The 15322-nt window shown below is 44.0% G+C and overlaps 1 protein-coding gene across 1 annotated transcript in view; it reads left to right on the plus strand.

Moving 5' to 3' along the window:
• The window catches only part of LOC115087992 (dedicator of cytokinesis protein 2-like), a 1829205-nt gene that overhangs the window by 289618 nt on the left and 1524265 nt on the right, over nucleotides 1-15322 (plus strand). Inside the window, exon 10 of the mRNA XM_029595813.1 lies at nucleotides 8603-8738. Within this exon, the coding sequence (XP_029451673.1) occupies nucleotides 8603-8738 (136 nt within the window). The remainder of the gene's footprint in view (nucleotides 1-8602; nucleotides 8739-15322) is intronic.

Below are 15322 nucleotides of genomic sequence, written 5' to 3' on the forward strand. Positions count from 1 at the left end.
GGATACGCTGGAACAGGAGACGCTGGAACAGGAGACACTGGAACAGGCAAATTAGAGAACACCGGAGTGTACGACTCAAATGCCAAGGCAAGGAAGTGGTGTCTGACCACTTCCTTATATCTTCCTATCAATCAGGGCACACCGCGGAGCTGGGACCCGCCCTTGGCCCTTTAAGAGGCCGGGCGGTCCGCGAGCGCGTGCCTAGGGGCGGGGCCAATGCCAGGGAGGGCGCCGAGCCCTGCCGAGAGGCCTGGTGAGTGGTGGAAGGCCCGGCGGTCGCCGCCGTGGGACGCTGAGGCCGAGCAGAGCTGGCAGTAGCAGTGGGGGAGGACAACCCGGGACCCGTCAGAGCAGAGATAAGGTGAGCAGGCGCAGGCGCGGGCCAAGCACTGACGGGGCGCGCAACAAGAACATAACAAGGTAAATACTTGGAGGCACTTGAAGAGACACACACAAGGGACTGTGGGAAAAGGCAGAAACCACAGAGAGTCAAAAATAGTAAATATAGAATTAAGATGATTGGAAAGAAGAAAACAGTTCACAAACAATAAAATACTAAAAGAGGAGACCAAAATAAGGAGGAAAAGAGAAAAAAGAGAAATCAAGATGTAAATATTGAAAATGAACATTGAGATCAAATACATTGGAAAAGTTTTGATAATTTGAAAAATGATATTATATGCTTAGGATGGTCAACATTCAAATTGTATTTTGAAGGACATGTTGGAATATATCTGGAGACAGAAGGGCATGTCCTAAAATCTCATTGAAATGCATTAGGCTGGATAATTTTGTTTTATTTTGCAGGGCAGTAAAATAACTGATATATATATATTTTTTTTAAACAAATTCAGGATGTTTGACCACCCTTTGTCCAAATTCAGGATGTTTGGCCACCCTATATCACTGGCGTTTTCTGACGTATGATCTCTTCAAACTTGCTTTCCAGATTGCAGCAAACCCCTTACTTTGAGGATACATTGTATTACATTTTCCTGGAGAAGACTCCCCGAAACCTCCTATAAACTTGTTTACTGAACTGCTGGTCCTGTACCTTTAGTTTTGCAGAGCTGCTTTGATATACAATGACAATAAACCTTTCTTACATGATTTAAATGTTCAAAGCCAATAGTTAAGTGTGCATAGGAAATTTGTTCTCCAAAGTGACGTAGAGTGAATTATTACTTTCTGTAAGTTATATATCAGCATGATACAAACTCCTGAACTTTTCCAAGTATAAAAAATAAAAATGTGCTCAGATTATATCTCAGAGCATTTAAAACTAGAATGTTTCTGGGAGTTTAGGTGGCTTATAACATGGGCCCCTCACTATTAATTCAAAGAACCCTTCATCACTCTATCTAGACCTACTTTTCTCTTCCCCCCCCCTCCACTGCCAAGGTAAAATCCTGGAGCTAGATTTCTTATGGAATTCATTTCCACAAGAAATTGAAAATATAAATATCACGATCCATATTCAGAAGTATTAAGATGGATAACGCAGACATTATCCGGCTAAATGAATATTTGGGTGCTTGACCAGCTACATTTTAGCTGGCTACCTTATTATCTGACTAAAATTTACATTAGCTGGGTAAGTTATCTGGCTAAGTTATCCGGCTAACTCTAATATCAGAATTAGCCGGATAACTTAGCCAGTTAAGTCAGGTTGGGCCAAAGAGCTATTCTAAAGTAGCTGGATAAAGTTAACCGGCTAACTCTAAGATAGCCAGCTGTATTCAATAGTGTAGCTTCACTATTGAATAAAACTTCAAAGTTATCCTTATAAGTTTATCTGGCTAACTCTGCTTTCTGGACAGTGAATGAATATCAACCTCAATATAACTTATAGGGTAATTTTACAAAGGAAAATATAAGTGTAACATATTATCGTAGCAATTTTCAAAAGCCCATTTACCCAGGTTAAGTGCACTTAACCTGGGTAAAACCTATTGACAATTTAATAGCATATATTATGCATGCACTCATTCCCACCCGTGCACAGCTTCTGCTCCCTCCCCCCACTGTATAGCCCAAAGATAACAGGAGATTGGCGGCAGCAGGAGTAGCCGCTGGCTAGTTAGATTCCACCGCTGGCCCGCAGCCTCTCCTGTGCATGCCCACTTGTGCACAGCTTTTGCTCCTTCTTCCCACCAAGCAGAAGATCGGTGAGCCATACAGCCCAAAGATAGCAGGAGGCCCTCGGGCCGTGGTGGAGCTCATCCCGCCACGTCCTGAAGACAACAGGAGACAATGATGTTTGTGAGCTTGTGTGAATGAGTGAGAGCCTGTTTGTATGTGCGTGTGTGAATGTGTGTGTGTCTCTGTGAGATCCTATGTGTGTGTGTCTGTGTTAGAGCCTGTGTGTATGTGTGTGTGTGTGTGTGTGATGAGAGGGTGAATGTGTGTGTGTGTGTATGTGTGTATGAGAGGATGCCTGTGTATGTATGAGAGGGTGAGTCTATAGAAGAGTATGTGTGTGCCTGTGTATATATATGAGAGGGTGCCTGTTGGTGCATATGTGTGAGAGAGTGCCTGTGCGTGTGTATGAGAGGTTGCCTGTGTGCGGGGGTTGGGGGTGAGAGATAGGAAGCATGTATGTGTGACTGTGACAGCTCAATTCTGAAATCCAAAAAATGTATTGAAGAAAAATAAACTGGAAAACAGAACTTACCAGATGAGTCTTTGTATTGTGTCATAGCTAGTTTGAAATACAGATGACATACAAAAAAAATGTACATAAATCTTTAATTAGTTAACAATAATATTAAAATTACCTGGTCATTATAAATGCTCTGAAGAAGCCTGGATCAGGCGAAACAGAAAGGATCCTGCTTTGTAAAAAATTCAGCCGTGGTGTTTTTGGACAAGCACAGAGATAAAGAGTATGACAGTGGCAGATTCGGTGTTTATAAAATATTGAAGAGAGTGGCAATTTCAGCGAGCAAATTGGTTTAATCAGCTGTTATATATAAAACAGAGTGAAAGCTAATGCGCAGCTGCGGCATTTTTTTGACAAATTCAGTTGTGCAGAGATTTTGAAGATATTAAAAACATTTGTGATATCAGTGAGTTTGGTGGTTAAGTCTTTTGATAGCTGCACATATAATACTGCTACATTGTTTTCAATACTTTAGTTGGATTTAAAAGACATTTGTCTGCATGACGGTGGATTTCACAACCTAGTCAGATGCTCCTGGCGATAAAACAGCATAAATGAAATTATAGCATCTTAAATACGCACAGCATCACACATATTTTGATGTAGCAGTTACTTCACATATCCCATGAAGAAGCCTGAATCTGGTGAAACAGAGAGGATCCTACTTTGTAGGGACATGTTTAATTTTAAGACTAAGATGATTTTTTTTATCTACAATATAAATGGTCTCTTACCGACGGCCTCAAATGCACAGTAGAGAGCAGCTCTACCGGCCTGGGCATGCGCGAAACAGAGAGCTCTGACAGACGTGCTGTGCATCTCTCTCCATGGAGACAAGAACCGGCGCGAATTCATCTCTCCATGGAGTCGAGAACCGGCATGAGTTCAATGCGTAGACAAGGAGTATTGGGGGGGGGGGGGGGGAGTTGGGACGGCAGGAACGTCGAGAGCTCTGACAGATGTGCCGTGCCGCAGGGGAAGGAGTGAGTCACATAGCATAGTGACTGAGAGGGGCCGGGAGGGGATGAGAGTGAGGGATGGGATTGGGAGAGGGTGGGGAGTGACTGGGGAGGGAAGGGGAGGGAGTGGGAGTGAGAATGAGGTGGGGGAGGTGAGAGTGAGGGAAGGGGGTTTCAGTGAGAGGGGAGGGAGGCAGTGGGAGAAAGAGGGTGAGAAAGACTGAGGGAAGGGAGTTTGAGTGGGGGCAGGGGAGGGAGGGGAGGTGAGTGGTGGAAGGCAGGTGAGTGACTGAGGGGGAGGAGAATAAGTGACCGAGGTGAATGAGCGATGGGAAGGGGGAGTGAGGGAGAAGAAGTGTAGAAGAGTGCCGTTTCCGAAAACCGAACTGAAAACAAAATTTTTACTGTTTTGAACAATTTTTATTGATGTAGCTTGTAGAGATGTGAATCGGAACCGGAATCGGCTCAGATTCCGGTTCTGATTCACATGTGGTTTTTTTTTCATCAGGCCCGAACGCAGTTTTGTTTATCGGCTGCGCCCGAGCCGATAAACAAAAAACCCACCCGACCCTTTAAAACTAATCCCTTTGCTTCCCCCACCCTCCCGACCCCCCCAAAAACATTTTACAGGTACCTGGTGGTCCAGTGGGGGTCCCGGGAGTGATCTCCCGCTCTCAGGCCGTCGACTGCCACTAATCAAAATGGCGCCGATGGCCTTTGCCCTTACCATGTGACAGGGTATCCGTGCCATTGGCCGGCCCCTATCACATGGAGGGAGCACTGGATGGCTGGCACCATCTTTAAAAATGGCGCGGGCCATTCAGTGCTTCTACCATGTGACAGAGGCCGGCCAATGGCACGGATACCCTGTCACATGGTAAGGGCAAAAGGCCATCGGCGCCATTTTGATTAGTGGCAGCCGACGGCCCGGGAACAGGAGATCGCTCCCAGGACCCCCACTGGACCACCAGGTACCTGTAAAAAGTTTCTGGGGGGGGGGAAGCTAAGGGACTAATTTTAAAGGATCGGGGTGAGTTTAGGGGTTATTTTTGTGTGCCGTTTTTCCCGCCCTCCCCCAAAACAATAAGAGAACCCCCACAAACAATATCATGGGGTTTTCCTATCGTTTCAGGGGAGCCCCCGATTTCTGACTATTTTGAAAATATCGTCCGATATTTTCAATCGTCCGAAGCCCGATTCACATCCCTAGTAGCTTGTTGTTACGGGCTTAACGGCTTGTTTATGTAGAATACATTGTATCACCATTTGTTGGAAGTGATAAATTTCAGATTGAGACAGCTTTTTAATTAATACATAGAAACATAGAAATGACGGCAGAAGAAGACCAATCGGCCCATCCAGTCTGCCCAGCAAGCTTCACACTTCTTTTTTCTCATACCTATCTGTTTCTCTTGGCTCTTAGTAACCTTTGGTTCTATTTCCCTTTCACCCCCACCATTAATGTAGAGAGCAGTGATGGAGCTGCATCCAAGTGAAATATCAAGCTTGATTAGTTTGGGGTAGTAACCGCCGCAATAAGCAAGCTACACCCATACTTATTTGTTTACCCAGACTATGTTATACATTGTTATACATTGGATCAGTTGGTGTATTGGTTGGTTGTTTAGAAATTGATGCGTGTTGGGATAGGGAAATATAGAGATAGGTTCAAGCAGTATGAGTGGATGTACAGTGCATATGTGATATATGGAATGACTACACATTAGTGTATGTTGTGGTTTCTGCTCTTATTTTTTATATTTACCTTTTGTAAAAATAATATTATTACACCTTGTATCACATTGTAATCCTGGCATTTATAATGACCAGGTATTTTTAATATTATTGTTAACTAATTAAAGATTTATGTTGCGCCCATTGGTCACAGATGGCTGCGACTGCTCTTGCTCACCTCTTTCTTCACAGCATTGACTTTGTTGGGAAGACTTGCGGCCTTGGCCGGCTATCGCCGGCCTGCCTACCACTCCCATGCCTCCCTGGACGGCATGGACACTGACGATCACCATCTTGCCCTCGGAATCCCTTAGGCGCACGCGCACGGGTCAGTCTTAAGCAAGTCATGGTGGGAACCTCGGGGGCGTCCCCTCCGGATGACATCATTCCTCCAGGACACTTAAGCCGGCTGGCCCTGCTTACCGACGACTTGGCAACGAGTTCCCTCATTGCTGAATCCCCTTCGCTCACTATGGACTTCCCGTTCCAGCTGCTGCCTCTCCGGCATGAGACACTCTGGGTACCTGCTCCTCCGGAGCCCTTTCCTCGTCTCTGGCTATCTACTCTTCGGAGGGCCTAACGCCTTGAACTGCTACCTTCCTTGTTCCCCGGGGTCTCTCTTGGAACCTTTGCTTCTGTGAGTACCTCCGCTTTGCGGACCACTTCCATACCATCTCTAGTGAGGAACCCTGATCAGTGTACACCGCCCTGCAGACACTACCGTACCATTTATTATTTATTTATTTATTTAAAGGCTTTTATATACCGGAGTTCATGCACTTGTGCATACCACTTCGGTTTACACAGAACAAGGAACAGAAAATTACATCAAACAGATTGAACAATTAAACAAATATACAATTACATCCAACAATTGGGTATAAATAACATGGCTAACTTAGTAGGAACTTAGAGTTTGAGGTAAAGGAGAGAAATAGTACCAAGTGGTAACAGAACAATGTTAATAGCTAAATAATAAATATAAATAGTAAATACAAATTCTTATAATAAATACAGGTGTTTACAGATTACAGTCTTCATGAAAAGTTTACGTCTACAGAATAGGGTTAAGTAAATAAGAACTGGCGGTTATTTCTATAGGAGTGAAGACTTCAAAAACTGAGGTTACATCTGGATTAAGAGGTATTGGTGTAGCATGCTCAAATATTTAATGATTTGGAACCCTAGTGAGGAACCCTCATCGGTGTACTCCGCCCTGCGGACCACTACCATACCATCTCTAGTGAGGAACCCTCATTGGTGTACCCCATGCTGTGGACCACTACCGTACCATCTCTAGTGAGGAACCCTCATCAGTGTACCCCGTGCTGCAGACCACTTCTGTGTCATCGCTAAGTGAGAAACCCTCATCGATGTACCCCGCGCTGTGGACCACTACCATATCACCTCTGCCGAGGAACCCTCACTGGCGTACCCTGCTCTACGGACCACTACCGTAACATCTCTACTGAGGAGCCTCATCAGTGTACCCCGCTCTGCAGACCATTGCCGTGTCTTCACTACAGAGGTATTCCCTGTGGGTATACCCCACTGCACAGACTCTGAAACTTTCTCCTGAACTCCCCACTCTACGGGCAGTGCTTTTCTATTTCTTAATAAAGACTCTAATCTATAGCTGTGTCTGACGTCAACTGAGACCTTGCCTCCCGACGGTGAGGCTCACAGGGCTCCTCCCTGTGGGCGGGACCATCTCTCACCTCAGCCCAGGGCCCACATACCTACAAATCCTAACAATTTATGTAAAATATTTTGTATGTCATCTATATTTGATTCTTTCATGTGATGTATGTGTGAATATTGTAATCTTTTCATTAGTACCTTCATATGCTTATTACCTTGATAGCTGGTTTGAAGCCTTCTTTGATTATCTAGCTGAACAAGTTTGAAAAAGCAATGTTTGCTGTGGCTCTGAAAGTGACAAGAGCTGCAAGATAATCTGAGAACTGCTGGCAAAAAATGAAAGGTCCTCACACAGTGAACTAAATTTCTCAGAACACACTGCTTCCTGTCCAGTGGTGGTGGTGGTGGTGGGGGGGGGGGGGGCGAGGATGACAGAGAGAGAAACGGGGAAGGGAAGGAAAAAAGGCAGAGTGAGCAAGGGGGAGTGGAAAGAGCATGAGCACTGAGAATAAGAAAAAAAAGAGAGGAGAAAAATGACAGAAGAGCGTACTTGATATGTGAGCAGCACGTTCATCTTGTGATCGGATTGAAAATAAATCTGGGACAGACAGACCTGCCCTTCATGTTAAACGTAATTTATTTATTTAAAAGTATTTACAGCCCGCCCCTCCAAAAACGTTTGGGGCAAGGTTGAAATAAACTGATCTTTGGGGTTTTATTTTTTTACGATATTTATTCCATATTGTTCAGATTTTATTCCATATTGTTCAAAATGGTCTGACCCAGAATGGCATGTTCTTATGTTCTTTCAAGTAACAACAGCATCAAATATTTATAATTAACTCATGTGAAGTGGTTAAATCTAGCAATTATTGCCATTCATCTTTAGTTTCTGAAAACTCAAGGAAGAGGATATTATCGTTTGAGTCAAGGGGATGAACTGTTTTTCTTCCACTGGATCCAGAGAGAAAACGTTTGAAAACAGCTGCCTTAAATAGTACATTTTCAGAGGATGCCTTACTAGCGATGCAATCACGGACTTTTCATTCCCAGTCAGTTTTCAGACAGAAGGGACCCATGTATATGGTATTTAAATATTGGCTTGTTTTGAGGCTAAATGTATATGTCTTAAACAGTGACATAAAGTACACATTTTAGAGGTACGTACATACATTTTAAAAACAGAAATGTTTGCGTGTAGTTTGCAATCGCACCTTTGAAGTGCCCCATTTCTATGCAGCCTAAAGTAAATGCATCATGAAAGTCCATCTGTACTCTCTGGTAATTAAAATTCTACTTAGTCGGATGTAGGTGAGTAAACTCTTACCCATGTTAAAGGCTCCTAAGCCTTTGAAAACTTACCTTTTAAGGTCTTATTTTCATAGAAAAAAAGGGAATAAAGATTCAGGCACAAATACAAAATTTCTTTTTAAACCATGCACTTATTAGAATAACTTGAGCTTGCCTATTCCTAGCTGTTTTGCAAACTGCTATAAAGGGAACCCTTGGCCTGTGTCGGGAAATGCGCTGCAGCAGAGGTCACTATTACAAGGAGAGGAACAGTATCCTGTATTACGCCTCTCTAATTCTCTGTCTCGTCCTCCAGGATCTAGGAAGCAAGGACTTGAACCGGGAGAAGCTGTTCTTGGTTTGTCAGATTGTGCGCGTGGGACGCATGGACCTAAGGGAGACAAACACGAAGAAACTTACCATTGGGCTCAGACGACCCTTTGGAGTCTCAGGTAGGTTTCATTTTTGTATCTGAAATCCAAAATGAGCCATTATCCAATCAGATGTCTGTTTCCCCTGGGCATGAACTGCAGTGCTATCCATTGAAAACATGACATAAGCTATGTTTTGTGCTTGACTCACTGCCAATAAAGGAAGACCTTTGCTGAACCTTGTAACTAAAGTATCATACATGGCTTGTAAATTTTGGAGTGGAGAACAAGGTATTACAAGTGAAAGCATTTCACGCTTAAATTTAATGTCACAATTTGATGACAAAGAAAGGGAAATGGAACACACTTTGAGCCAGACAGAAAGTAATCCATGATTATGCTGTAATCCAACGTTTTTACTTCATACTGAGGTTTTCATCACATTGTTCAGTTAGTCATCCAGAACAATGGGATTATTTCCTTTCCTACTCTTTTATTCTGATGCATACTATGCTCACATCTGTCTAGGGGTTATCCTTAGCAAGGTGAGATTAATTTTAGTGGAAGGCTGTACAGAGCTGAGGTGGGCTATAATACATCATGAGAAATGGCAATCAGCTATCTGAGCCACTTTGTGCTAGAGGACCTTGTCACAGAAAATGTGATGAGGGTAAGAAGTGACAATAACTTCTCTATTTCACAAGTGCAGTGATTCTTTGTTAGAATGCATTGGCTGGGAGCCAATGAATTTTATAAGTGAATTTAATTTTCCATGAATAAATTGAAAACAAATAAATTGTTATAGAGTTTGCTATGGCTCAATTTGACTGCTATAACAAATAACATACAAGAATTACAGTGCTGCAAGGACATGACTTCATTTTTTAAAATCAAGGTTCATTATATAGGGATTTGTTATATACAGTCATTGGAGATGTTTACTATCACAGTCTATGATAAGTTGATTGCCCATTTTAGGACTCTATGGGGTTGAGTGGTCTGCTGAATCAAACATTGTCCTGTAGCATCAAATGAATAGGTATTAGTAGAGATTAATTTAGTGCCATTGATATTATTTGGTGCTGATAAATCTGTGTAAAGGGACTGATGCTGCTCACAGTGCTGGCTGCCCCAAAGTGGTGGGCAATTTAGGCGCATAGCTCCTGTGGGCAGTTCCTCCAAAAGGAGAGGGAATGTCCATGAGAATCACAGATGTAAACAGCCCACTTGTACCACTGCCTATGATTTCTAACCTTCTAGTTCTGTCCTTTTTACTAGAGATGTAAATCGGAACCGGAATCGGTTCGGATTCCGGTTCAGATTCACATGTGGGTTTTTTCCCATTGGGCCCAATCGCGTTTTGTTTATCGGCTGCCCAGCCGATAAACAAAAAACCCACCCCAACTCTTTAAAAGTAACCCCTTAGCTTCCCCCACCCTCCCAACCCCCCCCCCCCAAAACCTTTTTACAGGTACCTGGTGGTCCAGTGGGGGTCCCGGGAGCGATCTCCCACGATCTCCCGCTCCGGGCCGTCCTCCAGCTACCAGGCCGTCCTTTGCCCTTACCTTGTGACAGGGTATCCGTGCCATTGGCCGGATCCTGTCACATGGTCGGAGCACTGGATGGCTGGCGCCATCTTGTGCTCCGACCATGTGACAGGGGCTGACCAATGGCACCGGTAGCCCCTGTGACATAGTAAGGGCAAGGCTATTGGCGCCATTTTGGTTCCTGGCACCCGACGGCACGAGTGCAGGAGATCGCTCCCGGACCCCCGCTGGACCCCCAGGGACTTTTGGCCAGCTTGGAGGGGCCTCCTGACCCCCACAACACTTGCCAAAAGTCCAGCGGGGGTCCGGGAGCGACCTCCTGCACTCGAGCCGTATTGCCAGTATTCAAAATGGCGCCGGCGCTACCTTTGCCCTAGTGCCGGCACCATTTTGAATATTGGCAATATGGCCCGCATGCAGGAGGTCGCTCCCAGACCCCCGCTGGACTTTTGGCAAGTCTTGTGGGGGTCAGGAGGCCCCCCCAAGCTGACCAAAAGTCCCTGGGGGTCCAGCGGGGGTCCGGGAGCGATCTCCTGCACTTGTGACTTCGGGTGCCAGGAACCAAAATGGCGCCAGCGCTACCTTTGCCCTGTCATATGGTAAGGGCAAAGGGCCACCGGCGCCATTTCTATTAACGCAGCCGTGGCCCGAGAGCGGGAGATCGTGCCGGGACCCCCCCCCCCCCCACCAGGTACCTGTAAAAAGGTTTTGGGGGGGTCGGGAGGGTGGGGGAAGCTAAGGGGTTACTTTTAAAGGGTCAGGTGGGTTTATGGGTTATTTTTGTGTGTCGTTTTTTCCCGCCCTCCCCCAAAACGATAAGGGAAGCCCCACGATCAATATCGTGGGGTTTTCCTATTGTTTTTGGAGAGCCCCTGATTGCTGACGATTTTGAAAATATCGACAATATTTTCAATCGTCCGAAACCCGATTCACATCCCTACTTTTTACCAGGATTATCTCTCTCCTACTCAGGTTATAAAGCAGTATGATTGCTATATTAGTCCACTAATTGACTTGATGAAGGAAGTGTTAGGTCCTGAAAGCTAGTCAAGAAATGTATTGAGTTAATCTAATAACTAAGTATTGACTTATTTATTTTTGGTTTGTTGATCTTTATTTCCACATATTATATAGAAATAGGGGGAGGAGGGAGGGAGGGTTCACTCATCGATATCACTTGGTTGGCCAACATGCCCTCTACCTGTATTTCCAGCAGCTGTAGTGGAACATTAATTGACCTTTTCCACTGTGGTTTGTTGGGAATCTTTCTCATAGCACTTCTTTTTTTTATTTAAAGAAACCCAGTCATTTATTATAATGCACCTACAAACCTATATATATATATATATATATAAATCTAAAATGCTTATAACAAGATATATGCAGTCTGTGGTGTCTCTTATCATGTAAGAGCATCATTGCTTACACATTTGGTTGCTTGAACCCAGTTAATGTGCATTCAGTGACCCTCTTAAATGATAAGAGACATCAAATGCATGTGTACCCTTGCCCCAGCTTCTGGCTGGGCACAGGAGATTACTGGGGACATCATAGGCAAGCATGGAACCCATGGCTCTTGGAGAGTCTTCCCACACATGGGGGAAAGAGTAAGTCTTTTAAGACCCTTAGGATTTTTTCTTCTCTCCTGGAGCTCTTCCACCAACCAGTCCAGCAAAGTGCAACAAAAACCACAAACACACAGTAGGATTTGTCCAATAAATAAAGTTCTTCATTAGTCAGTGTTGCAGTTAACAAAATCTACAGCAGTAAACTATAGCTTAGTGCATCAATAGCACAAAAAATAAATTCAGTCTCCCATATTAGCATAGGATGGGAAGATGAGCTTTCTGGTGAAGGAACCCTTCAGTCTGGGATCTTCACTAATACCTGTTTCTGTAGTACAGTTCTTTCTCCTTTTCTCTGTCTTCTTACAAGTAGATGAACCTCTGGCTAATCCTATTCTCAGTCAGCAACTCTTAGGACTTACCTTTTTTAGGCAGTCTTCCCTCTAAATTTCACAAATAGCAATCTTTTTCTTCCAGCTTAGAATCACTCTTCCTGGACAGATGAGAAGTAGGGTCTTACACCTCTCTTCGTTCAGACAACCTCTACATCTTTTCAATGCAGGAACTTCTTACATCTATCTTCAGGCAACCTAAGAATCATCTTTTGGACTACCCTGCAGAACCTCTTATCCTCGAGACTCTGAGCATCCCCACTTTGGGCCCCATGCACCCTCCTATTCCAGAATATTCCTTCAGTATCTCTCTGTTGAGAGAGGTATTCTCTCCCTTGGAGGGAGAGAGACCCACACCAGCACCTCTCAGTGTAAGGAGACAAGCTCCAGCTCCACTCACGCCTTAGAAGAGATCAGAAGAAGTCTGTTCTCGTGTGAACACAGGAGTTTGTTAAATACATGACACCTTCCACTCCTCTGATACTACTCCACTACATTCAAGATCTAGTGAGACCCAATGCAACTATTAAGGGGCAAATGTGGGTCTCCCGTACCTACCATAGGTATTTGTCCCTATTAATGGGATTGTTTCTTTTTCTAGACATAGCATATTTCTCGTTTCCATTGGTCTGTTTTTACCTTCAGGGGAATGCATCACTCAGTACGAAGACAGGATCTTGAATTTGGATCTGTGCTATCTGTTCATCATGCTCATGAAAAACTATATCAGTATTACATTCCCTATTACATTTCTAGCAATTCATTTCAAGTTATCTAGTTCGTAAATCTGTTTACTAGTTTAATTTGTTTATGTGTCTTTAATGCTCACACAAATGAGACTGTGATTGCTCTGGCAACAGCAAAGCTTGTGGCAGCCAGAAGCCGTGCAAAATTCTTGCCACATAGCATTGCTTAAAAAGTCTATCAGTCTTAATGTAAATCACCCATTTTTGCTTCTACTTTCTGGATCTGTCAATAAATACATCATACATTAGAGCAGGACACTGGCAACTTTTTCATGGACAAACACCAAAAAAGCATCAACCTCACTATTAGCTGGGTGGTGGGGCAGAGGTGCCCCAGGAGTAGAGTCTGTTTGGGAGCAACTAAAACTAGAGGGGAAGAAGGATGGGGTGAAATACAGCTATAAATGAACAGTGAGGCAGAGAAATGAGAGGAAAGGAAAAGACTGATGTCAGAGACAGATGTAGGGGAGGAAGTGAAACAAACAGAATATGGAAAAGAGACTTCGGAAAAGGAAAATGAAGAAGAGGAAGATATTAAAAGCAGATTACACTGGTCTACATCAATTTTGCTGACTACAAGATAACATGTGATCTTTATGTATTTTAGTGTGCTGAATCAAAAAATCACGTTTCCTCTAGTCATGTCCGGTTTTTCCGCAAAACGCTGTCTACTCATAAACTCTTATAGCAATAACGTAACATTATTATTTAGATATGCTGAATACGCAAAAAGATAATGCACAGAAAGACATGCTGAATTTCCAGATTTCCTGCTCTTTCACATGAGAAGTTGAAAGCTGGCATATTTGATGGCCCACAAATTAGGCTTCTAATCAAAGACAGAGAATTCCGCAATACCATGAAAACCATAGAAAAGGATGCTTGATCTACTTTTTCTGATGTGATTACAGACTTTCTTGGCAACTTCAGGGCCGGAAAGTATAACCTTTTAATTCAAAATTTGTTGATTGCTTTTCAAAGACTGGGAGCAAACATAAGTGTCAAATTGCATTTCCTTGATAGCCACCTGAACTACTTCCCCTCAAATCTTGGAGCTATGAGTGAAGAACAAGGGGAACGCTTCCACCAATACATCAAGACCATGGAACATAGATATCAAGGCAGATGGAATACAAACATGATGACTGACTACTGCTGGTGTTTACAGTGTGACAACCCTGATCATAACTATTCCAGAGCATCCAAAAAGAGAAAATTTCTCCCTAACAATTAAAATCTACACAACTATTGCTCTCTTGGTTAGATAATAGACTCGTTTTTTGCATGAAACAAATATATTATGTGCTATCGCTTCTTCAGAACTTCTGATTACCCTTGATAGTCGACTTTATAATTTTTAATCAAACATTTCTCATTTGTGAAAAAAATTGACGTATTGCATATTTTTGACTTCATATTTGGAAATAGCACCTTTTATTTGGGTAGAATCAGCAAAAATAATTAGGTCAGCAGAAAACTTTTTTTTAAATGTAGATCAGTGTTATAGACCAGAATCAGCACAATTATTCAAAGATAAAAATAAAACATTTTTTATATATTGATTAATGTTACGATCGCAGCCTCCGGCAGCTGTTACAAACCAAGGGCTTGGGGCCTTCAGCTACTGTTACAAGCGCGGAGGTGTGGTCGTTTCTGAAGCGGGTGTTGTGAGCCTTTGAGCGACGGCATGACTCAGGGAGGAGCCCCAAGACACACTGCGGGAGGTGAGCTGGTGCGAACATGGGTAACGAGGAGCAGGACAAGGCTGAAGCAAAAACAAGGATACAAGGTCTGACCCTCTACCGGACCTGTATGCCCCAGGATGACCAACAATGCCATGTTGATCAATGAACAGTCCTCCGACCGTTCCAAGCCCTTTCGGACCTGCCGCAAAAGGCGGCAGGCCGGACAGAGGATGAGGGCAGACGGAGTCCTTAGAACACAGAAGACTTTGGATGAAGACTCAGGCGAGGACACTGTAGATGAAGACTGAAGCGAGGACACTATAGACAAAGACTAAAGCAAGGACCAAGGCACTGTAGACATAGGGAAAGGGTCAAAGCGCTGGGTTGAGACTGCGACGCAGCATGCCCTACCCAGTCCACCCGTGGGACTGGTCGCGGACCATGCTGGGTTTGAAGCAGACTCCAGGAGAGATAGTGGAGGCTGATACCGGAACATGACAAGGATACTGAAGAGGCCTGCACTGGGGTGCGCCCTACACAGTCCACCCGTGGGACTGGTCGCGGACCACGTTGGTGCGGAGCAGGTTCAAACTGAGTCTTGACATGGACGGATTCAAAATGCAAGAGGCTCCGAAGACCGGGACAAGATTCAAGCACAGGATTCAAGATTCTCAAGGATTAAAAACTTAGGACTGAAGCAGAAGTCTTCCGGAGGGTTGCACTGCGGAGA

Source organism: Rhinatrema bivittatum, chromosome 1 (genome assembly GCF_901001135.1).
Source record: "Rhinatrema bivittatum chromosome 1, aRhiBiv1.1, whole genome shotgun sequence".
NCBI lineage: Eukaryota > Metazoa > Chordata > Amphibia > Gymnophiona > Rhinatrematidae > Rhinatrema > Rhinatrema bivittatum.